A 26,704-nucleotide genomic window follows, 5' to 3' on the forward strand; every position below is an offset into this window, starting at 1 on the left:
CACCAGGCTCCTCTGTCCCTGGGATTCTCCAGGCAAGAACACTGGAGTGGGTTGCCGTTTCCTTCTCCAATGCATGAAAGTGAAAAGTGAAAGTGAAGTCGCTCAGTCGTGTCCGACTCTTAGCGACCCCACGGACTGCAGCCTACCAGGCTTCTCCATCCATGGGATTTTCCAGGCAAGAGTAGTGGAGTGGGGTGCCATTGCCTTCTCCATTCATACTTTAGAAAGGCCTTATTAGTGTAATGTATGTGGTGAGTCTTATATATTCTGTCTGGCTTCCATTATCATCAGGGCAGTCACAGAAGAGAAACACTGTATATGTGCAGTGAATATAGGACATCCTTTAACCAAGCCCACCAACTGAGTTCCTTTAGGAAAATCCACACTAGAGAAAACCCTTCGGAGTGCAAGGAATGTGGTCAATCATTTTCCTGAAAGTGCCACTTGATTAGCCATCAAGTAGCTCACACTAGAGAAAGGGCTTTATGGGTATCACAATACGGCTGGCAGTGAAATTGAGGGATTTGAGGTAGTAAGAAGGTGGGACGTACCTATGCTGCAAACGGACACTTTCTAGAGGAAACTGAAGCACAGAGATGCTGTATCATGTTTGTGATCTCTTTGCAATGGATACGGATCTGGGATTTAATTCCAGGTTACCTGTTTCAAGATTTAGGGAGTCTGGTCATTTTACCCCCTCCTGCTCCCTCCAGGTTTGGATACTGAGATAACACCTTGTCCGTCCTAACATTTCTGCACCCCTCATCCCCTGCCTGATGAGCCCTGCTTATACCCTAGCCTCACGCTGATTATCTTTTTTCTGAAAACCAACATTGATGACTTTCCTGTAGATTGTTCCATTTAGCTACTCAACCAAACCAGTGCTGTGATTCAGTTTTTATTATTGCTATTTGAGAAAGAAGGGGCGTCCATCTCAGAGAGGTAGAGGGCTTTTCATAAGGGCTGTCTCGTGAGAGTGGTTCCTCTTCACTGCACATATACGCTGGCGGCTTTGCTGCTGCTCAGAGCAGGGACTCTCCTGTGTTCCGACCACACCTGATGCCTGCATCACCACCAGGGGTTCCAGCTTCATTTCCACCTATGTGCAGTTCTTGCAAACACTCTCCCCTTGGGAAGTTCTTCACAGGACAGCAGCACTAAGCCAGAGGCTCCAGCCCCGCTCGCTGGGTCACTGCAGTTTACACTGGCGTCACCACTTCAGGCTGTGCCTGTTGTCCCATTATGCAGTTGACCCACTCGTGTTCTAGGCAGTGTGAGGAACACTGAAGAACTAAGTATCCTCTGTGGTCCTCACATAGCCTGGTCTCCAACGTCCTTCCTCTCAACCTCTGCGTGTCCTGCCACTGCTCCTCCTACCCCCACTCACTTTGAAAAACGGAAGCTGCCCAGTAATGATTGTTAATCAGTCAGAACTTGCCCCCTCCCCCATCATTAGGAAGCAGAGTTGACGAACGTTTCTAAAAAATATTTTTGTTTAGAAACTTTCTTTACAGTATGTTGGTTTCTTTCATACAGTGACATGAATCAGCCATAAGTATACATATGTACCCTTCCTCTTGACCCCCCCCGCCCCCACTCCATCCCACCTCTCTAGGTTGTCAGAGAGCACTGAGTTGAGCTCCCTGTGTTGCACAGCAACTTCTCACTAGCTATTTTACACGTGGTAGTTGTATATTTCAATGATACTCTGAATTCCTCTCACCCTCTCCTTCACCTGCTGTGTCCATAAATCTCTTCTCTGTGTCTGTATTTCTGTTCTCTCCCTGCAAATAAGTTAATCAGTACCGTGTTTCTGGATTCCATATGTGTGCATAAGTAAACTATAATTTGTTGTCCTTTTTTGACTTTGTATAATGGGCTTTTAAGTTCATCCACCTCACTAGAACTGACACATTGATTACTTTTTATGGCTGCCTAATACTCTATACCGCAACTTCTTTATCCATTCATCTGACAGTGGGTATCTTGGTTCCTTCCATGTCCTAGCTATTTTAATATTGCTGCAGTGAACATTGGAACACATATGTTTTTGAATTACGGTTTTCGCAGGGTATATGGTGAGAGTGGAAATTGATATAAACATTATGGAGAACAGTATGTAGATTTCTTAAAAACTAGGAATAAAGCTACCATATGACCCAAAATTTGAACCTATGTTAAAATCTAAGACTGGATACATGCTGATACCTCCAATGATGACCATTAACAGCAGTGTGAAATCATGATTTTAATTGCATTTGTCAGGATTCTTGAGGTTGAGTGTTGTTTCTTAATATCTCTTTACCTATGTGTCGTGTTTGGTTCTTATCTCTTGTCTTCTTTTATTTCCCCATTTTCTCTTTTTTTGATAAATACGAGAGCAGGTAAACAAGAAAGACATCTGTGAGAGTTCACCCATTAGCCAGTAATGTCAATGACGTCTGCACAGAATTTGGAATACTGAAAAAATATGTTCTCAGGTTTTCCTCAATTTCTTTAGTATGCATGATGTAGTGACCAGATATATTATACACATTTAAGATAAATCTGAATTTTTAACATATGCTACTTCTGTCTTAAGTGCAGACATTAAGTTACAAAGTAAGTTAAGGCCTATTTTATAATGTTTGCCGATTTCTGTGGGTGTAAATACTCCCATAAACAGTGTCAGATTGCCAGCATAATGTCACTTAACCTGGAGTTGGGGACCTTTGCCAGTAGCCCACCATTGTGTAACTCCCCCTTTACAAGTTCAGTATTTCTACATATAATTTTAAGAATTTTACATTACTTGAATGCTTATAAAATGATAGGTTTTGGATATGTGTTTTAAACATTTCATGGATGTATAGTTGACTTAAAATAAATTTTACTTATTTAAAATGTGCGTTTTGATACTTATGTACACCCCTTGAAGCAGTGTCCTCGTACCATTTTTAATTCATCCTCAGCATTAAAATTACTGATGCAAGAGCATATTCTACTTCTTAAAATATATAATTGTATTTACCTACTTATTTTTGACTGTGCTAGGTATTTATTCCTGTGCAGTCTTTTCTCTAGTTGCGGAGAGTGGTGGTTTCTCTTGTTGCACACTGCGGGCTCCAGGGCATGGGCTTTGGTCATTGTTCCCAGGCTCTAGCGCAGGCTTACTAGTAGTGGTGCATGGGCGTAGGTGCTCTGGGGGTATGTGGGATCTTTCTAGACCAGGCATCAATCGAATCTGCGTCTCTTGCATTGGCAGGTGGGTTCTTTACCACTGAGCCTTGAGTGCAGCCCACCACTTTTGTGAGACTATTTTCAAATGTTTATATAAATGGAATGACTATTGGGTCCTTCCCCTATGTTATATCATCTATCTTATCATGCACATTTTTTTGTGTTTTTGTAGCATCATGTACTTCTGTGTTTTTCAAATTTATAGTCCCAGGTATGTCATTGAATACATAACTTCTTAGAATGCATTTGTAAACTAAGAGAGCCCTTATGTAACGCCAGTAACATTATTGCACATGAAAATATTCTAAATATTGCTGCATGTTAGCCCAACAGGGGACACAGTGTGACAGAGTTTGAATGCTGACCACCCTTCACTGCGGCCTGGATCTACAAACTCATGTACCACAGCACAAAGGGAAATGAGAAATAAGACCTTGTTGGGAAAATACAGTGGGAATTGCAGACTCAGGGCCAGAGAAACACACAAACACTCCAGAGAGATGTTGGGACAGGCATGTGAGATGGATGCCCAAAGTTCTGGGCTTGTTACAATATGGATGAAAGATTGAGTTCAATGTTAAAGTAAAGACAGTTGAGAATTTATAGCCAAGAAGAAATGTTAGGGGACAGTGGATGGAAAAACACTGGCATGAAACACCATAAGGGCTGTTCTTTGCAAGCCAACTTGAGACTCTTGCCATAGAAATCAAATAGTAAGCATAGGAAATAGGTGTTTGATTAGATATCAATATGGGAGTTATACTTGCTAAGTTGTCTTTATCTCTTGTTAGGCTTCATCAAGCCTGTTAAATATCAACTTTCTGCATTCCCATTCAGGGTATTGTAGACTTTTTTCTTAAATGACTTCAACACTTCAAGCTGCATGCATTTCAAGAGCAATAGGATAATGTATGTTTACTTCCAGTTACCAACGGATGTAAAATAGGGTTGGCTTCAAGAAGTCTGAGATTAAGTCTATAATACTTCAGTGATCAGTAGCATTAAAGACTTAAAATGCTCTGAAGCACCCTATTTCCGTTCCCTCATGGGGCCCCCATCCTCTTTAGAATTGTGGAACCACTCTCCTCCACCTCAGGTGATTTCTCTGCGATCCTCTTGGTGCCCGGGGGTGGGGGGGGTGGGGGGGCTTTTTTTCTTGGGGCTTCTAGAGTGGGGCGCAATTGCTCAAGGCGTTGGCACTACATTACCCAGAAGATTTTGCGCTGAGGCCTTCAGCCAATGAAAATCCAAAGGCGATGCATTTCCTAGAGGCCGAACATCCGGTAGTGGGACTTCCGGTGTTTCGGTGGCTGACATTTTGGTCGCTACTGAGACTGTGGAGCTAGGCAGAAACTCCGGAGTGTGTTGTTGGAGAGGGAGATGAGGGGCTGAGGCGTAGTTGGAAGCTTTGTTCGTACTACGCAGGGTTGCAGACGTCGCCGTAGGCCGAGAATAACCGTGCCGAGTCCGACTCGGTTGTTCGAGTGTTGTCGCTCCGCCCACAGGCTACGATGGCGGCGGCTGCGCTGTCGGCCCCACATCAGGTAAACGCTTCGTGCTCCGGGTTCTCCCTTGCCCATTTCCTTACTGAAATACTGATGCCCAGAGTTAGAAGCCTGCTCAGGTCGCTTTATCTCAGGCCCCTGGTTCAGAACATGCAGGCCTTCGGAGGTGGTGTCTTTATTTCTGAAGACAAGTGTAATGTGTGGGTGAGGCTTGGATGCAGCTGAAGCAGGATCGTTGGGGGAATCTATAGTCCATCCTGTTTCTGTGAGGAGCTAAGTTTGAGGCCAGGCTGCAGCTCGAGTACTAGATGAGAAGTTGTACTGTACCTTTTTTCTTAGGGCCTTGGGAGCTTGAGCAAAGGAAGGACACGATCTAATCGAGCTTTTAAAAGTTCTCCAAAGACTGTTCAGTGGAAGAAAAGTCTGTAGGGGGTGATGAGTACTTTGAGCAGAGGGAAGTTGTGGCTTTTTCACGGTAGCATCTGGTAAAGGGTAGCACTGACGATGGAGTCACGGAGGAGAGGTTAGCCAGTCAGCTGAGGCTCCCTGGCCCTGGTACCAGGCAGTGGCCCTGGCATGTCCTGAGTCCCTGGAGCACCGCCCTGGTCACTCTCCTCCGTGGCCTTCGTGTTCCCGCAGATTCCCAGGGCTGCAGAAGCACTTTTAGTAAATAGAAGTTGTTCCAGTCCCTCACTTGTTATCACTCCCAGGCGCTAATTCTCTGTATTTGAGTAAGGTCTTGGGGGCTCTTTACCTGCCGTCCTACCAGTTTTTTGGTTTGGGGGCCTTGGGAACCCCATGCCTGGGTTATTGAGTGCAGGCCTGTTCTATGGAGGAAGTATGGCACATTACTCCTGGAACCCGTGTCAGTCCATGGAAGTGCTTTGAGGTGGTTTAGGTAAGTGCAGGTCTCCTTATTTTCTGGTGGGAATAAGCAGCAGGGAAGAGCAGGATTTCAGCTTCAGATGACTGCCTGTGTATTCTGGGGGCAATGGAAAGTTCAGATCAGAGGAGGGAGATTTGCTTCCCGTTGTTTCTAGGGGGTTACATCTTACTGGGCTGGGAGATATGTGGCAAAATAGATGGTGGCTTTTCAGGAGTGAGACTGTTCATGGTTTTATTTGTTCGTGTTATACCAGGGCAGTGTGACCTTTGAGGATGTGGCCATGTACTTCTCCTGGGAGGAATGGTGTCTTCTTGATGAGGCTCAGATACAGCTGTACCTGGATGTCATGCTGGAGAACTTTGCGCTTGTATGCATGCTGGGTAAGGCCTGCACACCCACCTCTATCCTCTGAGCCAGGCTCTTTCTCCTTTCCCCCAAGAACAGCTCTTTACTCCTCACATCACTGCTTTCTGCAAGTGCTGAGTTATGTGCTGTGGTTAGTGTGTCTATGGAGAGTGCATCCCTACTCCTTAGTGCAGAACACCTGTAGTCCCAAATTACAGCTGAGGATTCAGGGTCAGTGGTCTTTTTGTTTTGTATTTAATTTTATTGAATTATTGTTGATTTACAATTTTGATTCCTGTTGTACATTAGATTCTGCTAGTTATCCATTTTAAATACAGCAGTACATGTCAGTCACAAACTCTCTAACTATCCGTGCCCTTCTCCTTTCCCTTCTGGCAACAGCAAGTTCATTGTCTATATCCTTGAGTCTGGTTCTGTTTCCTAAATAAGTGTGTATGTATCAGTTTTTTGTTTTTTTTTTAAATTTCATTTAAGCGATATTATATTTATCTTTCTTGCCTGAGGTCCTTTCTCAGTGACCTGGTTTAAAGAAGCCCTTCCCCAACACATACACACATTAGTCCCTCTCTGGGATGTTATCCTGTTCCTAAAAGCACCTTTGAGGTGTCCTGGTTTGTTTGCTTACATGTTTATGATCTACCAAGAGTGCTTTTATACCTGCTTCACAGCTGTGTTCACAGCCTGGGAAAGAGTGCCTACTGTATAGAAGGTGCTCAGTGTAATCCGGCACATTAACTGGTTGAATCGCTTTTCCAGTAAAGAGAAATATGATGTTTCTTCCCACAGAATACTTTGTTTTGGTTGGTTTGAATCTATTCTAGTTTTCCTAAGTTTTTATTTTGTAATGGGTTATAGCCGATTAACAGTGTTTGATAGATTCAGGTGAACAGGGAAAGGACTGGGCCATCCACGTACAGGTATCTGTTATCCCCCAAACTTCCCTCCCATCCGGGCTGCCTCATAACATTGAGCAGAGTTCCATGTGCTGTATAGTAGGCCCTTGTTGGTTATTCATTTTAAATACAGGAGTGTGCACATGTCCACCCCAAATGCCCTAACTGTCCCTTCTTCTAGTCCTTCCTCCTGGCAGCCATTCTCTGACTCTCTTTCTGTTTTGCAACTTCATTTGTATCGTTTCTTTTTAGATTCTCCATATAAGGTGTGTCATAACTATTTCTCCTTCTCTTTCTGACTTAACTTCTCTCAGTATTGACAATCTCTAGGTCCGTCCATGTTGTTGCAAATGGCATTATTTCATTTGTTTTAGTGGCTGAGAACTATTCCATGGTACATAAGCACCACATCTTCTTCATCTATTCATCTGTCGACAGACATTTAGGTTGCTTCCATTTCTTGGCTATTGTAAACATTACTGCAAGGAATATTGGGGTGCATGTATCCCAAACTATGTTTTTCTCTGTAGACATGCCCAGGAATGGGATGGGTGGATCATAAGGTAACTCTTATTTGTCTTGTTTTAAGAGCCTCTGTAGTGTTTTCCATAGTGGCTGTACCAATTTACGTTCTCACCCACAGTGTAAGAGGTTTCCTTTTTCTCTGCATCCTCTCCCAAATTTGTTATTTGTAGACTTTAAAAAAATTAGTTAATTCATTTACTTATTTTAATTTTGGCCACCCTGGGTCTTCGTTGCTTTGCTGGGTCTTTTCTCTAGTTGTGGAGAGAGGGGTCTCCTCTCTAGTTGCGGTGTCTTCTCTTGCTGCGGACCATGGGCTGCAGCCCCGCAGGCGTCAGTAGTTGTGGCTTGTGGGCTCTAGAGCACAGAGCTAGTAGTTGTGGTGCGCAGGCCTAGTTGCTCCGTGGCACGTGGGATTTTCCTGGATCATGGATTGAACCAGTATCCCTTGTATTGCAAGGTGGATTCTTAACCACTGGACCATAAGGAAAAACCATATTTGTGGACATTTACTGATGGCCGTTCTGTCCGGTATGATGTGGTACCTCATTGTATAATAGTTTTGGTTTGCATTTCTTTGATGATTAGTGATGATGGGTACCTTTTCATGTGCCTATTGGCCATCTGAATTTTTTTTTCTTTGGAGAAATGTCTAAAAAACCCAACCCAGAAGAAAGGTCTTTTGGGTTGGTTTTTTTTGTTGTTATCAATTGTACTCCTCTTTATATATTTTGGAAATTAAGCCCTTGTTAGTCACATTATTTGCAGTAGTTTGTCTTTTTGTTTTGTTTATGGTTTACTTTGCTGTGCAAAAGCCTTTGTTTGATTTTGTTGTTGATCACTCAGTTCAGTTCAGTTCAGTCGCTCCGTCGTGTCCGACTCTTTGCGACCCCATGAATCGCAGCACGCCAGGCCTCCCTGTCCATCACCAACTCCCGGAGTTCACTCAGGCTCGCGTCCATCGAGTCAGTGATGCCATCCAGCCATCTCATCCTCTGTTGTCCCCTTCTCCTCCTGCCCCCAATCCCTCCCAGCATCAGAGTCTTTTCCAATGAGTCAACTCTTCGCATGAGGTGACTGGAGTTTCAGCTTTAGCATCATTCCTTCCAAAGAAATCCCAGGGCTGATCTCCTTCAGAATGGACTGGTTGGATCTCCTTGCAGTCCAAGGGACTCTCAAGAGTCTTCTCCAACAGCACAGTTCAGAAGCATCAATTCTTCAGCACTCAGACTTCTTCACAGTCTAACTCTCACATCCATACATGACCACAGGAAAAACCATAGCCTTGACCAGACGGACCTTTGTTGATCATTCAGTCGTGTCCAATTGTTTGCGACCCTATGAACTGCATGCTAGGCTTCCCTGTCCTTCACCATCTCCTGGAGTTTGCTTATGTCCAGTGACTTAATGGTACCATCCAACCATCTCATCCTCTGTTACTCTCTTCTCCTCCTGCCCTCATTCTTTCTCAGGATCAGGGTCTTTTCCAGTGAGTTGGCTTTTCGCATCAGGTGGTGAGCACATTGGAGCTTCAGCTTCAGCATCAGTTCTTCCAATGAATATTCAGGGTTGATTCCTTTTAGGATTGACTAGTTTGATCTTTTTGCTGTCTAAGGGACTCTCAAGAGTCTTCTCCAGTGCCACAGTTTGAAAGCATCAAGTCTTAAGTGCTAGGCCTTCCTTATGGTCCAAGTCTCACATCCATACATGACTGTGGGAACATCCATACATGACTGTGTTTGATCAGGTCCCTTTTGTTTTTGCTGATATTTCTCTTGCCTTGAGAAACTGTCAAGGTCAGTAGTCTTCCATCAGCCTGATTTATTTCTCCTTATTTGCCGTCTTTTTGGCCAAGTGACTTTCCAAGTGAATGGTACCGAAGTTTTACTCCATTCCTATACCTGACATTTTTTTGTGTGTGCCTGACTCTGCAACAGTGTTGTCACTGACATGGTTACTACTGAAACAGACCATGAGATGTTTCTGCAAGATCTTTTTTCAAGGTTCCAGTTTCTTTATATCCATGCCAGCATCTGTTATTTTCTGTTCTTTTGTTTTGGTCTCCTCAAGGGGCATGCAGGGTGTTATTCCCCTGAGAAGTGATAGCCAGGGATTGAATATCTGCCACCTGTATTGGCAGTATGCAGTCTTTTTTTTTTTTTAATATTAGGGAATTGGAGGTGTGAGTGAAGGTTTTTCTATTTGTGTTTTGTTTTTTACTTATAGTATTTATTCATTTGGCTGCCCTGGGTCTTAGTTGTGGCACTTCAGGTCGTCGCTCTTCAGTCTTCGTTGCAGCATGTGGCATCTTTAGTTACAGCATGTGAACTCTTAGTTGTGGCGTGTGGGACCTAGTTCCCTGACCTGGGATGGAACCCGGGGCCTCTGCGCTGGGAGCCTGGAGTTCCAGCAACTGGACCACCAGGGAAGTCCTTGTTGTTTTCTTCTCTTTTAATCATTGCCGTCCTAATGGATGTGAAATGGTATATTTTCCCATTCTGGTTACATTCCCTCATGGTGTGCTTATTGGTCATTTGTATATCTTTAAAAAATATCTACCCAAGTCCTTTTTTAATTTGTTAATCTGGTTGGCTTTTTAGTTGTTGAATTACAAATTTATCCATAGATTCTGAATATCAGTCCTTTACAATTTATTTATTGGGTTGCGCTGGGTCTTCGTTGCTGTGCACAGGCTTCTCTTTAGGGTGGCTTCTCTTTTGTCACGTGAAAGAGGCGCTCTCAGTCTCCAGTGCACAGGCCTCAGTGGTTGCAGCACCAGGGCACCAGAGTTGCCGTGGGGGCTCTTGGATGTGTGGGCTTCAGTAGTTGTGGCACACAGGCTTATTTACTTACGTGTGGAATCTTCCCAGACCAAGGCGCGAACCTGTGTCCCCTGCATCGGCAGGTGGATTCTTATCCACGGTGCTATCAGAGAAGTCTGATATTAATCCGTTTTTGTATTTGTGTTTTGGAAATGCTTTCTCCCAACCTATGGTTTCTTTTTTACTGTGTTTATAGTGTCCTTTGATGTACAAAACTTTATTTTTTTCTCTTTTCCACACAGCTTTCTTGAGGTATTATTGACACATGATACTGTATAGGTTGAAGATATGCAACCACAATTGTTCCTTTTTATGAGGCCCAGTTTGTCTTGTTTGTTTTTCCTACGAATTCGTAATCTTATCTCCTAAGTTTAGGTCTTCGGTATGCGTTGAGTGGATTTTTGTGTATGGTGTTAGATGAGGTTTATTTTCACTGTTGTACACGTGGGTATCCAGTTTTCCTAGCACCGTTTGTTGGGAAGACTGTCTTTATCGAATGGTAATGGTCCTCGTGTTAGTAAGTATTGGATTTTGTATTTGAGGGTTGATGTTTAGACTCATTAGTCTCTGTTTTATTCCATTAGAATATATATCTGTTTTTATGTCAGTAGCACACTGTTTTGCTTTCTCTAGCTTTGTAAGAATTTCAGATTCATGTGTTGTGGTCCTTAAACTTTGTTCTTTTTAAATAAAGTGTTTATTTGTTTAGCTGTGTATTTATTTTGGCTGTGTTGGGTCTTAGTTGCATCATGTGGGATTTTTGCCTCATGTGGAATCTTTTGTTGCAGCATATGGGCTCTTTACTTGTGGATCACAGGTTCAGTAGTTGTGGCTTTTGGGCTTAGTTGTTCCAGGGCATGTGAAATCTTAGTCCCCCAGATAGGAATCTAATCCAAGTCCCCTGCATTGCCAGGAGGATTCTTAACCATTGAACCCCCAGCATTAACATCTGGAAGTTCACGGTTCACGTACTGTTGAAGCCTGGCTTAGAGAATTTTGAGCATTACTTGCTAGCGTGTGAGATGAGTGCATTTGTGTGGTAGTTTGAGCATTCTTTGGCATTGCCTTTCTTTGGGATTGGAATGAAAACTGACCTTTTCCAGTCCTGTGGCCACTGCTGAGTTTTCTAAATTTGTTGGCATATTGAATGCAGCACTTTCACAGCATCATCATTTATGATTTGAAATAGGTCAGCTAGAATTCTGTCGCCTCCACTAGCTTTGTTCGTAGTGATGCTTCCTAAGGCCCACTTGACTTCACATTCCAGGATCTCTGGTTCTAGGTGAGTGATCACACCATCATGGTTATCTGGGTCATGAAAATCTTTTTTGTACAGTTCTGTGTTTTCTTGCCACTTCTGTTTAATATCTTCTGCTTCTTTTAGGTTTATACCATTTCTGTCCTTTATTGAGCCCATCTTTGCATGAAATATTCCCTTGGTATCTTTAATTTTCTTGAAGAGATCTCTAGTCTTTCCCATTCTATTGTTTTCCTCTATTTCTTTGCATTGATCACTGAGGAAGGCTTTCTTATCTCTCTGTGGTGTTCTTTGGAATGCTGCATTCAAATGGTTTTGTCTTTCCTTTTCTCCTTTGCCTTTAGCATCTCTTCTTTTTTCAGCTATTTGTAAGGCCTCCTCAGACAACCATTTTGCTTTTGTACATTTCTTTTTCTTGGGGATGGTCTTGATCACTGCCTCCTGTACAGTGTCACAAACCTCTATCCATAGTTCTTCAGGCACTCTGTCTATCAGATCCAATCCCTTGAATCTATTTGTTACTTCCACTATATAATCATAAGGGATTTGATTTAGGTCATACCTGAATGGTCTAGTGGTTCATTTCCAAGGCAGACCATTCAATATCACAGTAATCCAAGCCTATGCCCCAATCAGTAATGCTGAAGAAGCTGAATTTGAATGGTTCCATGAAGACCTACAAGATCTTCTAGAACTAACACCCAAAAAAGGTGTCCTTTTCATTACAGGGGACTGGAATGCAAAAGTAGGAAGTCAAGAGATATCTGGAGTAACAGGCAAATTTGGCTTTGGAGTACAAAATGAAGCAGGGCAAAGGCTAACAGAGTTTTGCCAAGAGAATGCACTGGTCATAGCAAACGCCCTGTTCCAACAATACAAGAGACGACTCTACACATGGACATTACCAGATGGTCAATACTGAAATCAGATTGATTATATTTTCTGCAGCCAAAGATGGAGAAGCTCTATACAGCCAGCAAAAACAAGACCAGGAGCTGACTGTGGCTCAGGTCATGAACTCCTTATTGCCAAATTCAGACTTAAATTGCAGAAAGTAGGGAAAACCACTAGACCATTCAAGTATGACCTAAATCAGTTTATTTATATTCTCTTAATAACTTCCTGGGTATTAGATTTGGATTACATTGAATTGATCTGGAGAAGGAGATGGCAACCCACTCCAGTACCCTTGCCTGGAAAATCCCATGGACGCAGAAGCCTGGTAGGCTACAGTCTGTGGGGTCACAAAGAGTCGGACACGACTGAGTGACTTCACTTTCGCTTTCACTTTCACATTGAATTGATAGGTGAAGGTGGGCATAATTGACATCTTGACAAAAGTGGAATGTGAAATATCTTTGACACTTTTGGAATGTGAAATATCTTTCCATTTATTTAGTTCTTTGATTTCTTCATCAGAGTTTTTATCATTTCCCTCATGTAGATTTGTACGTGTCTTTTAGATTATAACTATTTCTTTCTTTCTCTCTCCATTCTTTCAAGGGGTGTTAATGTACATGGTATTGTGTTTTGGGGGGACTTCTCAGGTGGTGCTAGTGGTAAAGAACCTGCCTGCCAGTGCAGGAGATGTTAGAGATTCTGGGATAATCCCCTGGAGAAGGAAATGGCAACCCACTCCAGTATTGCCTGGAGAATCCCATGGGCAGACGAGCCTGGCAGTTTATGGCCCATAGGGTAACAAAGAAGTCAGATACGACTGAAGTAACTTACCACATTGTGTTTTTAATTTCAAACTTCACTTGTTTATTGTTGATGTATAGGAAAGTAATAATTGACTTTTGTATACTATTCTTGTATCCTGAAACCTTGCTGTAATTGCTTTTGAATTCCAGGATTTGTGTGTGTGTGTGTGTATGTGTGTGTGTGTATTTTGTTTTTATATAGCTGGTTATGCCATCTGAGAATGAAGGCAGTGTTATTCTTTCACTCCCTATCAGTATAACTTTTATATAACTCTGTTTTCTCACTGCATTAGTATGACTTACAAAGTCATACTTGAATTCTTCATCTTAGTAGGAAGGTTTTTAGTTTTTGTCTAGGAAGTATGATGATACCAGTAGGGTTTTGTTTTGATTGTGAAGTTAAAGAATTTTTCTATTTTTAGATAGCTAGGAGAGGGAGATTTTGATCATGAATGGGTATTGGATTTGGCCAGATCCTTTGTTTTTTTGTTTTTTTTTTTTGCATCCCTTGATGAGATCATGTATTGGTGGGTGCTTTTGTTTGTTTTTTGGACATGCCACAGCTTGCAGTGTCTTAGTTCCCTGACTGGGGATTGAACCCCAGCTGAAGCAGTGACAGTGCTGAGTCCTAAGCACTAGACTGCTAGGGAATTCCTGCATGTTCATATTTAAAGTGGGGTTTTTGGAGGGAATATGTACTTGACTCCTCTTTCTGAATTCACTCTGATAATATCTTTTTTCATTGGTGTATTGAGACTATCAATGTTTAATATAGTCATATAGTTAAATAAATATCTAATGAAGTTGTTACCATTTTCTACCATTGCCTTTCTTCTTTTTCCTATGTTTGCTGTCCAGTCTTTTTCATTTGTTAATGGAGAATTTTGCATGATTGCATCTTCTCTTCTCTGTTAGCGTATCACGCATACTTTTTTCCTTTCATTTTTCTTTAATGTAATTGCGCTGGAGTTTGCACTATGTATTTACATCTGATTGTAGTCCACTTTCATATGACCCTGTATGGCTCCTTTGGTAGTTTGAATGCTTTATAGTTTTAAAAAATTCCTAATTGCTTTCTCTGCTCCATTTTATAATTGTTCTCATTTGTTTTAATGTTATGTAAACATACATATATGGGTGTTTTAAGAAAATGCGTAATGGGGTACACAGTTGCTGTTGTTCTTTAGAATACATATGTATGGGAAGCAGCTATATGAAAAGATGCTCAGTATCATAAATGGTTGGGAAAATGCAAATCAGAAGCACAATGAGATACCACCTCATACATGTTACAATGTCTGTTATAAAAAGGACAAAAAAATAAATGTTGGTAAACTGGTAGAGAAAACGGACCCCTTGTGCACTGTTGGTAAAAGCGAAAGTGTTAGTCACTCAGTCAGGTCTGACTCTGCGACACCATGGACTGTAGCCCTCCAGGCTCCTCTACCCATGGAATCCTCCAGGCCCGACTGCTGAAGTGGGCAGCCTTTCCCTTCTCCAGGGGCTCTTCCCAACCCTGGAGTTAAACCCGGGTCTCCTGTGTTGCAGGCAGATTCTTTACTTTCTGTGGGTAGGAATGTACTTTTTTGCAACCACTGTAGTAAAGATTATGGAGACTGATTACAGAATAAAAAAGGGAACTTACATATCGTCCATCAAGTCCACCTTTGTGTATTTATGCAGAGGGAGTAAAATCATCGTTTCAAAAAGGTATCTGTGCCTTATGTCTATTGTAGCTTATTTATAATATTCAAGAGATGGAAACAACCTAAGTGTCCATTGATAGATGAGTGGATAACAAAAATGAAATATATATGGGATATTATTCAGTATTATATAACCATAAAAAAGATGCCTGTATTGCCATTTGCAGTAGCATAAATTGACCTGGAGAGCATTATGCTAAGTGAAATAAATCAGGGAAAGACAAATCCAGTTGTCCCACTGTGTCCACTGAGGATTGGATCCAGGATCCTCTAAATATACTGAAGTCTAGAGGCCCATAGTCAGTCCTCTGATTCTGAAGTTTTCCCATTTGTGGATTCATCCAACTACACAGAGCATATAATTCTGTGTGTATTTATTGAAAAGTGTTCCTCTAAAAGCGGACCCAAGCATTCAGAACTCAGGTTGTTCCACATTTACCTGTACTGGATGATTATGCTTACATGTTGAATCTTTAAAACAATAACACCAACACCAAACAGATACAGACAAAGGATTAGTGACTGCTAGACCAGAGCAAGGTGGGCAGATAAAATGAATGAAAAATGTCAGAAGTTACACACTTCTAATTATGAGGTGAGTAAGTTCTGGGGATGTAAGGCATAGCATAGTGACTCTAATTAACATGACTGTGTTGAATATTTAGAAAGTTCCCAAAGAGGGCATTCCTGGTGGTCTCCTGGTTAAGAATCCACCTGGCAATGCAGGAGACGGGGGTTTGATCCCTGGTACAGCATTGCTGCACACGTGCTGTGGAGCAACTAAGCCCGTGTGCAGCAATTACTGAGTCTGCCTGTTGCAACTACTGGAGCATTCCTGCCTTAGAGCTTGTGCTCTGCCACAGAAGAAACTATTGCAATAAGAAGCCCATCCAACACAACTAGAGACTAGCCCCTGCTTGCCGAAACTAGAGAAAGCCTGAGACCAGCAACAACCACCAAGTGATCATAAAAGGGTAAATAAATAAAAAGAAAATATCAAAAGAGTGGATCTTAAAAGTGCTCATCACAAGAAAAAAAAAATCACAGTCAGATTTTCTGAGGCTTGGAGATCTGCTTCCTTACAGTGTCACAGGTTGAGGAGATGTGTTCCTGGTAAAAGCCATTGACAGAGGAGTGAATTGTAGAAGACGCCTTTCTCCGTGGGCCACATCCAGTCCTTCTGTCCTGCGCTTGGTGAGAGCAGCTGCTTCTCAGTTTTATCCCAACTCCATTTCCTGAACACAGTCCTGTGGAGTGATTCTTTCATGTGTCAGATATAGAATTGTGATGGTGTTCCCTTCCTCCAGTAAAGTCAACGTGAACTTCACTGTCACTTCTTTGTTTTCAGGTACTTGGCGTGGAGTTCAGGATGAGGAGACACCTTCTGAACAGAGCGAATCTGTAGAAGGAGTGTCAGATTAGGACTCCCAGGGCAGGTTTGTCTCCTGAGAAGGTCCAGCTTTGTAAGATGTGCATCCCAGTTTTGAGAGACATTTTGCACTTGGCTGAAGAGCAAGGAACAAATAGTGGGCAGAAAGCATACACATGTGGGTCATGTGGGAAACAGTTCTATTTCACTGCAAACATTCAGCAGCACCAGAAGCAGCACGTTGGAGAGAACCCCTTATGCTGTATCATGGAGAGACCCTCATTTTTGAAGAACTGTACAGTTCTTGCATCAGGGAATCTCTCTACCTTCATGGAACTTGGGAATGAATTCATGGCAAATATGGGAGCTCAGCCACAGGCCACTAATACCAGGAAGAAACTGAACAATAGTAAGGAATGTGAAGCTATTTTTCACAGTGGGAAAAGTCATCAGAGCTGGGGAGAAGGCAAGATAGTCTCCAGCCACACAGACATACTTGTTCAGGATGGGCGAGTCCTCACTAGTGAAGGGTTTTGTAAGTTCAATACATGTGAGAAAGGCAGCACCCAAAGAAATACCCTCATTCATCATCAGAAAGTTCATGCTAGAGAAAGGCGTTATGAATGCAGCCATTGTGGAAAATTATTTAGCCACAAATCCCGTTTCCTTGCACATCAGAGATTTAACTGTGGAGGGATGCTTTATGACTGCAGTGAATGTGGAAAATCCTTTAGCCAAAGGAAATACCTCATTGCCCATAGAAAAATCCACACTGGAGAAAAGCCTTATGAGTGCGAGGAATGTAATAAATCTTTTATCCAAGAGTGGAACTTAATGGAACATCAGAGAGTTCACACTGGAGAAAAGCCTTATCAGTGCAACCAATGTGGAAAATTTTTTGCCCGCAAATCCGATTTCCTTGCACATGAAAGACTTCACACTGGAGAAAACCCTTATGAATGCAGCAAATGTGGCAAAGCTCTTACTACTAGCTCTGGTCTCTATTATCATCTGAGAGTTCACACTGGAGAAAGGCCTTATGAGTGCAGTGAATGTGGAAAGTCATTCACTACTTGGTCCATCCTTTCTAATCATCGGAGAGTTCACAGTGGAGAAAGACCTTTCGAGTGCAGTTCCTGTGGGAAATTCTTTAGCCGGAATGAACAGCTAAGTGCGCATATGAATGTTCACACTGGAGAAAAGCCTTATGAGTGCAATAAATGTGGGAAGTCTTTTACAAGTAGATCGAACCTTTGTAATCACTGGAGAGTTCACAATGAAGTAAGGAATTTTGAAGGCAGTGAATGTGGGGAATTCTTTCGCCAAAAGGCACGTCTCAATGCCCATAAGAACTTTCATGCTGGAGGACAGGCTTATGAGTGTAATAAATGTGAGAAATCTTTAACTGCTAGGCTGAACCACCAGTGTCCCCAGAGAGTTGACACTGGAGAAAAGCCTTTTAATTGCAATGAATGTGGAAAATGTTTTACTAGTAGCTCGAGCCTTTTTCATCATCAGAGAGTTCACAGTGGAGAAAGGCCTTATGAATGCAATGAATGGGGGAAATCTTTTATTGCTAGGTTGAGCCTTCGTGATCATCAGAGAGTTCACACGGGAGAAAGGCCCTATAAGTGCAGTGAATGTGGAAAATGTTTTACTAGTAGTTCGAGCCTTCTTCGTCATCAGAGTTCACAGTGGAGAAAGGCCTTATGAGTGCAGTGAATGTGGGAAATCTTTTGTTGCTGTGAATGGCCTCCGGTATCATCAGAGAGTTCACAGTGGAGAACAACCTTATGAGTGCAGTGAATGTGGGAAATCTTTTACTGCTGGGTGGAGCCTTCGTGATCATCAGAGAGTTCACACTGGAGAAAGGCCTTATAAGTGCAGTCAATGTGGGAAGCATTTTATTAGTTGCTCGAGCCTTCTTCGTCATCACAGAGTTCACAAGAAAGGCCTTATAAGTACAGTGAATGTGGGCCAGTCTTTTACTAGTCAAACCAGTCTCTGTGATCATCACAAACTTCACACTGGAGAAAGGCCTTTTGTGTGCAGTGAATGTGGGAAAGCCTTTAAGCAAAGGCAGCTCCTCCGCACACATTGGAAAATCCACCCTGGAGAAGAGCCTTATGAGTGCAAGGAATGCGGTAAATCTTTCAACCGAAGTTGCTGCTTGATTAAACATCAGCGAGGTCACACTGAAGAAAGGGCTTTATAAATACTGCAAGTATGGCTGGCAATGATGTCAAAGAAGTTTGAGGTGGTGACAGAGTGGGCAGAACCTATGAAGCAAATGGACCCTTTCCTAGAGCAGAAACTGAGGCACAGAGATGCCGTGTCATCTGTTTATGATCCCCGTTGAAGGGATAAGGATCTGAGATTGAATGCCACGTTGCCTGGTTCAGGCATTTGGAGAATCTGGTGACTTCATTCCTCCCATGCTCTATGCATGCCCACCAGGTTTGAGGACTGAAAGAACACCTTGTCCATCCTGATACTTCTGCTCCCTCTGCCCCCACCCCATGAGCTGTGCTTACATCCCAACCCATGCTGATGGTCAGGATTATCTTTTCTTTGGAATCAGCATTGATTACTTTTCTGTGGATGACTCCATTTATCTACCCATCCAAACCAATGCTATGACTCAGTTTTTATCATTGTCCTTTGAGAAAGAAGAGCTGTCCAGCTCAGAGAGGCAGAGGGATTTCCACAGGAGCTCACTACTGCCACACCTTTCATTAGAGTGGTTACACTGTACATGTCCACTGGCTTTTCTTTTGCCGCTCAGAGCAGGGACTCCAGTTCCCATATCCTGACCATGAGCTCTGCATACCTGACAGCTCCATCACCACAAGGGGATGCAGCCTCATTTCCATGTGTGCACATCTCCCACTAACACCCTCCCACTTGGGAAGTTCTTCACAGAAGAGCAGCGCTAAGCTAGGGACTCTGGACCAACTCATTGGCATTTCCCCAGATCTGACACTGGCCTCACCGCTCTCTGCAGTGATTGGTTTCCCAAGTCCTGTTCATCATCTTTACATACCCACCTCAAGATGTCCCTGTTCCCGTTACGTGGTTGACCTGCTCACTGTTTTGGGCAGTGTGAGGGACACTGAAGGCCTGAGAATGTCCAGTGTGGCCCTCTCATGGTGTAGTCTCTAAAGCTCTTCTTCCTTTACCCCTTTACTCATCTCCTCACTTTTCCTTCTACCCTTCCAGAAACATGTTACCTAGCAAAATAATGATTATTTATTAGTGTGAGTTTGTCCTCACTTTCTGAGACCCACACTTGATCAACCTGGCTTTAAAACTAACAGGAATGCAAGGTGACCCCTCCCACGAAGACCAAAACCTCTGTATTAAAAAATTGTGATGATTTTAGTTACATTTTTCTCAGATTATTTATTTACTTAACTGTGCTATGTGGCATGTGGGATCTTAGTTCCCCCAACCAGCAATCTAAATGTCTTGTGATGTGGACACGGGGAGTCCTAGCCACTGGACTGCTGGTGATTCTCTTTTTCAGGATTCTTGATGTTTTTGTTTTTCACATGTCTGTCTTTTACCTGTGTGTCTTGTTTCATTAGATTTCTATTCGTACTTTTGCCAACTTCTGTTTTGTGAGATTAGGCTATTTTCTCTTATTTTGACATTAGGAAAGCAAGGAAATAACGAAGACGTGTTAGATTTCACTCATTCATGAATGTGAGTGGCTTTTTTTCCTGCATGGAATTATAATTCAGAATACTGAAAGTTTGTGTTCTCTATTTTTATACAATGTATAATATAATGGCCTTATACATGATACATGTTTTGGATAAGTTTCTTTTATTAATATATGTTACCTTCAGATATAATTACACAGTAAATCAATCCCTGTTTTGTAGTGCTTGCCAATTTCCCTGGTGAAAATATTCACACCATTACCAGTGTCAAATTGTGAACGTAATGTCACTGAAATGGAGTTGGGAAGCATTGCCTGTAACCCACCATTGTATGCTTTGCCCCTTACAGGCCCAGTAGCTGCAAAATGTTTTAGGAGTGTACCTAGTAAACCATAGTACAGTGATTACGAATACATTTTTCTAATTTGTTTGAAAAATCACTTACTGGTTGTATAGTTGACTTAAATTTTGTATATGTACATTTAAACATTTTTGTGTACATCCTTAAAATCAGTTTCCTTCGGCCATGTTAAATTCATCTTCAACATTATAGTTACTGATAAAGGGCCTACTCTACTCTAGTAATAACTGTTTTCAAATATATATGTAAATGGAATGACTGTGTTGGACCCTTCCTGTATATTATCATCATTTATCATAATTACACACATTTTTGTTTGTGTATCATGATTTACCTAGTCATTTTTAAGTTTTGTAATCGCAGGTTTCACATCTTTTCGCATCATACATAACTTCTTAGAATGCTTTTCAAAAATAAACCTTTTCATAATGCCAGCAATGTATTACACGAGAATGTATTCTAAGTATCAGTGTTTATCCGCACAACCTGGGGGCAGTGTAACAAAAGGTCGAATGCTCACACCTTTGATGCAGCCTGGATCTGCTAACTCATGTACCATAGCACAAAGGATGTGGGACAGAAGGGAGACCTTGCTGGGGAAATACAGTGGGACGTGCTGACCCCGCACAGCAGGTGTGGGTACAGAATTCACAAGCGGTGAATTTTTGGGCAGCCAGGCATGTGATACTGATGCTCAAAATTGTGGTGTGTGGACCAGACACAGTCACACTGTTCTCATAGATCCCTTATGATCAGGTAAGTGCAGACGGGATTAGAAAGACAATCTCCCACGTCACTTCAAGTTTGATGCACTGATTGTGTTCAGATTAGGGACTGAGTCACAATTGTGTTACCAGCTAGAGATTCACATCTGTGAGCAGCTTTGTTTAGCAGAGAACTTCGGTTTGGGTTTTTGAAGCTTTATGGGAGGTGTCGTCATTCCTTGAGCCCTTAGCACTTGGACTAAAGTTTGTCAAGGTTCAGTCCCCAGAAGATGTGGATAAGTTCTTGTTGATTATCTTGCTAAATAGCAATCATTTGGTGATTTATATTTTTCTGGTGGGTAGGAGGAGCAGTGGGGTGATGGGTGAGGGGATTAGGAGGAAGAGCCTTGGAGACAGGGAGAGGTCCACTTTGGACATTCCTAGTCTTCCAAGTGGGGAGAAGACAGTGGCACCCCACTCCAGTACTCTTGCCTGGAAAATCCCATGGACGGAGGAGCCTGGTAGGCTGCAGTCCATGGGGTTGCTAAGAGTCGGACACGACTGAGCGACTTCACTTTCACTTTTCACTTTCATGCATTGGAGGAGGAAATGGCAACCCACTCCAGTGTTCTTGCCTGGAGAATCCCAGGGACGGGGGAGCCTGATGGGCTGCCATCTATGGGGTTGCACAGAGTCGGACACGACTGAAGCAACTTAGCAGCAGCAGCAGTCTTTCAAGGTCCCTCACAGTGCTCAGAATAGTGACCGGGACAGTTTGGGCAAGATGTATCCTGAATTGGGTTCATGAAAAAGATGGGCAGAAGCTTGGAAAGAAATCACTGCATACTGCATGTGGTGGAGGCCATTGTCACATCTGGGGTGACACTGAAGACCATGGGTGGCTTGCTGGTTTGGTGCCCCTGTCACTTTGCACAGCATCACAAAAGGGAACGTGTTTGCAAGGAGATATGAACCGGGGAGGGTGGAGCTGGAGGCCCAGTGAAGATGTAGACACCAGAGTAGGTAGTTCATGGTGGTGACACAGTTGATGGTGTGCATATTAGGAAGTGCAGAAGAGAAGCCAGTGCATCTGTTTGGTGTAGTGTAAGCACTCGTCAAAGGCCTGGCAGCTGTGTGTCCTTGTGGAAGCTATTCAGCTGAGATGCAGACCCGTCCCTCCACAAATTTGAAGAATAATTACAGATTCTGAGCCCAGGGAAGTTTGCATAGATAAATGGGATCATTCACATTAAAATTATGAATGTTTGTTCCCACTGAAAAGAAAGGTGTGTCCATTAGCATGGGGCTGTGGTATGACTAGGGCTGTTGTGGGGAGGGAGACAGGACATGTATGTGGTGTTCTTTGAGTCTCCAGTTGGATAGGGTGGACATGGGGTACAGAGACAAGACTTCAGTAAATGTGAAGAAATTATGATCTAAAGATTGGAACAGTCACTAGCCGAGGCCAGGGCAAGAAGGTAGTCCTTGACTGATTAGGCCTTATGATAAAGATGAAAAATCAGCCGCGTGAGTAGGTATAGTTGAATCGGACTGGTTGGGCAGGCGATGTTCAGCGAGCAAGAGAACAGCCATTCACTGTGGCCGGATTACACATCGGTGTTTCTCAGTGAGTTGGGCACAGACTCTGCAGGCAAGAGAGCCTTTTCTGGATGTACAAAAGCAGTGCTTTCCCTCTTGCTCACCTGCACTAGGCGTGCCCAGTGTCTCCCTTCCAGATACCCAGTCAGGGTGCTTTTTTTTTTTTTTTTTTTTTTAAGGCAAGGCTTTGTTGGGACTTAAGCTGCAGCACCAGAGAATAAAAACATGTAACAGGTTTCCTTTGCTTGGTCTCAGAGGGGCCCTTTCTGACATTTTTATTGTCCTTGAGCAAAGCTTGCAAAATGAATTCAAACTTTTTTTTTCCTTCTTTTTTTTGACTGGGAGAAGGGGCTTGCTGCGTCGTATTTCCTGGAATACCCATTGAACCCCGCCGCATGGCAGCCGCAAACATAGGAAATCCTAGTCACTGAACCACCAGGGAGTTCCCCCAAATAGCTACCACTTCAGGCTGTATGCATTTCAAGAGCAATTGTTCAGTCTCTAAGTGGTGTCAAAGTTTTTGACCCCATGGACTGTGGCATGCCAGGCTTTCCTGTCCTTCACCATCTCCTGGAGCTTGCTCGAACTCATGTCCATCAAGTCGGTGATGCTATCCAACCATCTCATCCTCTGTCATCTCCTGCTTTCAATCTTTCTCAGCATCAGGAATCTTTTCCAGTGAGTTGACTTTTCGCGTAAGGTGGCCAAAGTATTGGAGCTTCAGCTTCAGTATCAGTCCTTCCAGTGAATACTCAGGGTTGATTTCAAGATCAATAGGATAATGTTTGTTTGCTTCCAATTACCAGCGGCGGATGTCAGCTTGGGTTGGCTTTAAGGAATGAGGCCATGTGCAGACACTTCAGTGGTCAATAGCATTAAAGACAAATGGTCTTAAGCCCTTCCTCTGGTCCAGAATCTTCTACCCGCCTAAGAAGGATGAAGCCCTTCCCCCACACAGGCAGTTTCTCAGTGCTCCTCCCCTCAGCAGTTTAGCTTTTCTTGTTGGTCTTCTAGTGTGGGGTGCCATTGACACTACATTTTCCAGAAGACCATGTGTTATGACAGCGTTCAACCAATGAAAATGCAGAGTCTGGACATTCCTTGGAGGCCAAGTATCCGCAGTAGACGTCTGGTCTCTTCTTGGCAGGCGTTTTGATTGCTGTAGAGATTGTGGAACTGGTTGGAAGTCTTTGTGTCTCATGTTCGTGCATGTCTGCTGTAGAGTAAAGTGACTCAGTTACATGTATATATATTCTTTTTCTTTTCTTTTCCCTTATGGTGCATCAGAAGATACACAATATAGTTCTCTGTGCTATAGAGTAGGACCTTGTGCTTTATTCATCCCATATATACTAGTTTGCACTCCCAATCTTTCCCTTGCTCAGCTGCCTCCCACTTGGAAATCTAAGTCTGTTCTCTGTGTCTGTGAGTCTGTTTCTTAGATGTATTCATTTATGTGATATTTTAGATTCCATATATAAATGAAACATGGTATTTTTCTTTCTATTTCTGACTTGCTTTACTTAGGATGATGATGTCTTAAGTCCATGCATGTTGCAGCAAATGGCATTATGTAATTGTTTTTATGAACTCAGTAATGTTCTATAGTATACATGTACCCTATTGTCTTTATGCCTTCATCTGTTAATGGATATTTAGGTTATTTCCATGTTTTGGCTTTGAAATTTTTTCTTCCTGTTTTTTCTGCAGTTTTATAATGTCTTTTGATGTACAAAAGTTTTTTAGTTTTTTCTTTTTTTCCTCCAACTTACTTGAGGTTCAGTTGACACATTATATGATGTAATTTAAGGTATAAAGTGGTAATTGTTCTTTTTTTTTTCAAGTCCAGTTTGTCTGTTTTTTATTTTGTCGATTTTGCCTTTATTGTCATAGGCAAGAATTTGTCTGAATTCAACATTTTGAAAGTTTTCCCTTTTTTTTCCCATAAGAATTTTGTAATTTTAGCTCTTACATTTTAGTCTTCGATATATTTAGAATGCCTTTTTGTATATGGTATAAGACTCTTAACTTCATTCTTGTACATGTGGCTATCCAGTTTTTCCAACATTATTTGGTAAAAAGCCTCTCTTTATTGAATGGTAATGGTCTTACTGTCAGTAATTATTGGATCATATATATGAGGGTTGATATTTACAATCTGAAGTCTCCATTCTATTTCACTGGAGTGGATATATGTCTTTATGCTATTAGCATGCTGTTTTGATTACTATAACTTTGTAATATGGTGTGAAATAAGCCTTAGGTGCCTTTCATGAATCCCACTTGGTCATGATGTATAATCATGTTTATATAGTTTTCAAATCAATTTACTGACGCTTTGTGGTTTGCATTTACGTTCATCAGAGATACTAGCGTATACTTTTTCTTTACGTTTTTGGTTTGGTATTAGAGTAATGTTGGCCTCACAGAATTAGATAGGAAGCAGTCTCTCTGCTGCTGTCTTCTGAAAGGAGTTGTAGAGAATTGTATCTTCCTGAAATGTTTGTCATATTTCACCAGTTAACCAATCTGGGCCAATTACATTCTGTTTTGGAAGGTTATTCCTTATTGATTCAGTTACATTAACAGATGTATACATATTTAGATTGTGAATTGTTGTGTGGGTTGTGATAGACTGTATATTTCAAAAAATTAATCTATTTCATTTAGATTATCACATTTATGGTCTTGGAAATGCCCATATATTTCATTATGCGTTTAATGTGCATTGTCTCTATAGTGGTTTTTCCTCTTTCTTTTTTTCATTCTTTCTTCTTCTTTTTTTGGCTGTGCTTCGAGGCATGTGAAATCTTCATTTCCAAAGCAGGGATCAAACTGTCCCCTGCAGTGGAAGTACAGAGGCTTTACCACTGGAACACTGAGGAAGTCCTCTTTTATTTTTGATACTAATAATTTATGCCCTGTCTTGTTTTTGTGATTAACCTGACTAGAATCTTTTTTATTTTATTGGTCATTTTAAGGAACCAACTTTGGCTTTGTTGATTTTTATCTTGATTTTTAAAAATTATTTCTTCCTTTGGATTTTATTTTCTCTTTTTCTAGTTTCCTAAAGTGATTGCTTTTAGATCTTAATTCTTTCTAACATATACATTCAGTGCTATAAATTGCCCTATAACCACTGCTTTCACCATATGCATATTATTTTGAGAAGTGCTGTGTTTATTTCAAGATACTTAAAATCTTACCTTGAGATTTCTTCTTTGATCCATGTTTTCTTTGGGTTGTTTAATTTCTTCTCATTGTGCGATTTGCCAGTTATCTTTCTGTAACTGGTTCTAGTGTAATTCCACCATACTCTGAGAACAGACATTTTCTGATTTCTGTTGTTTCAGACTTGTTAAGGTGTGTTTTTTTGGCCCATGGTGTGCTCGTCTTGTAAATTTTCCATGTCAGCTTAAGATTATTCTGCTGTTGGATGGAGTAGACCAGTAGTCTGTAGAAGTCCATATATCCAGTTGGCTGTGCTGGGTCTTCGTTGCTGTGCAGGCTTTCCTCTAGTTGCAGCAGGAGGGGGTACTCTCTAGCTGTGATGCACGGACTTCTCATTGCGGTGGCTTTTCTTGTTCAGAGTACAGGCTCTCAAGTGTTCAGGCTTCAGGAGTTGTGGCTCCTAGGCTCTAGAACACAGGCTGTGTAGTTGTGGCACACGGACCTAGTTGCACTATGGCACGTGGGATCTTCCCAGACCAGGGATTGAACCTGTGTCTCCTGCGTTGGCTGATGGATTCTTTACCACTGAGCCACCAGGGAAGCCTCTGGTAGATATTAATATAGTTAATAGTACTTTTTATTGTTTTGAGTTCTGTTAATCTCTATCGTTTTTCTTTAATGTATATTCAGGTTTTATTTAAAGTGCATTTTGTTGTTTTAAATTTCATTTACTTAAAGATTTATTTTGGCTGTTTGGTCTTCTTTGTGGTGTACAGGCTCTGGAGTGTGCAGAGTTAGTAGTTGCGGAATGTGGGCTTAGTTGCTCTGTGGCATGTGGGATTTTAGGTTCCTGACCATGGATTGAAACAGTGTCCCCTGAATTGCAACGCTGATTCTTTACCACTGGACCCCCAGGGGAGTCCTAAAGCGGGTTTCTTAGACAACATATGGTTGA

General features: G+C 42.1%; 2 protein-coding genes across 3 annotated transcripts in view; both read left to right on the forward strand.

The window, feature by feature from the left end:
* The first annotated feature begins 4,513 nt into the window (after positions 1 to 4,513).
* The window catches only part of LOC102287317 (zinc finger protein 211), a 40,644-nt gene continuing 18,453 nt past the window's right edge, over positions 4,514 to 26,704 (forward strand). The window contains exons 1-2 of one of the 2 annotated variants that reach the window (XM_070386943.1): positions 4,514 to 4,763; positions 5,864 to 5,990. In XM_070386943.1, coding sequence (XP_070243044.1) covers positions 4,731 to 4,763; positions 5,864 to 5,990 — 160 coding nt within the window. In that variant the 5' untranslated portion in view covers positions 4,514 to 4,730. The remainder of the gene's footprint in view (positions 4,764 to 5,863; positions 5,991 to 26,704) is intronic. The other variant, XM_070386944.1, reaches the window with a different exon arrangement.
* On the forward strand, positions 16,168 to 21,007 carry LOC138991674 (zinc finger protein 256-like). The gene is given in 3 exon segments (XM_070386840.1): positions 16,168 to 16,292; positions 16,294 to 17,931; positions 17,933 to 21,007. Coding segments are annotated over 3 exon segments (2,295 nt in total). The 3' UTR covers positions 18,465 to 21,007.

This window comes from Bos mutus, chromosome 18 (genome assembly GCF_027580195.1).
Source record: "Bos mutus isolate GX-2022 chromosome 18, NWIPB_WYAK_1.1, whole genome shotgun sequence".
Classification (NCBI taxonomy): domain Eukaryota; kingdom Metazoa; phylum Chordata; class Mammalia; order Artiodactyla; family Bovidae; genus Bos; species Bos mutus.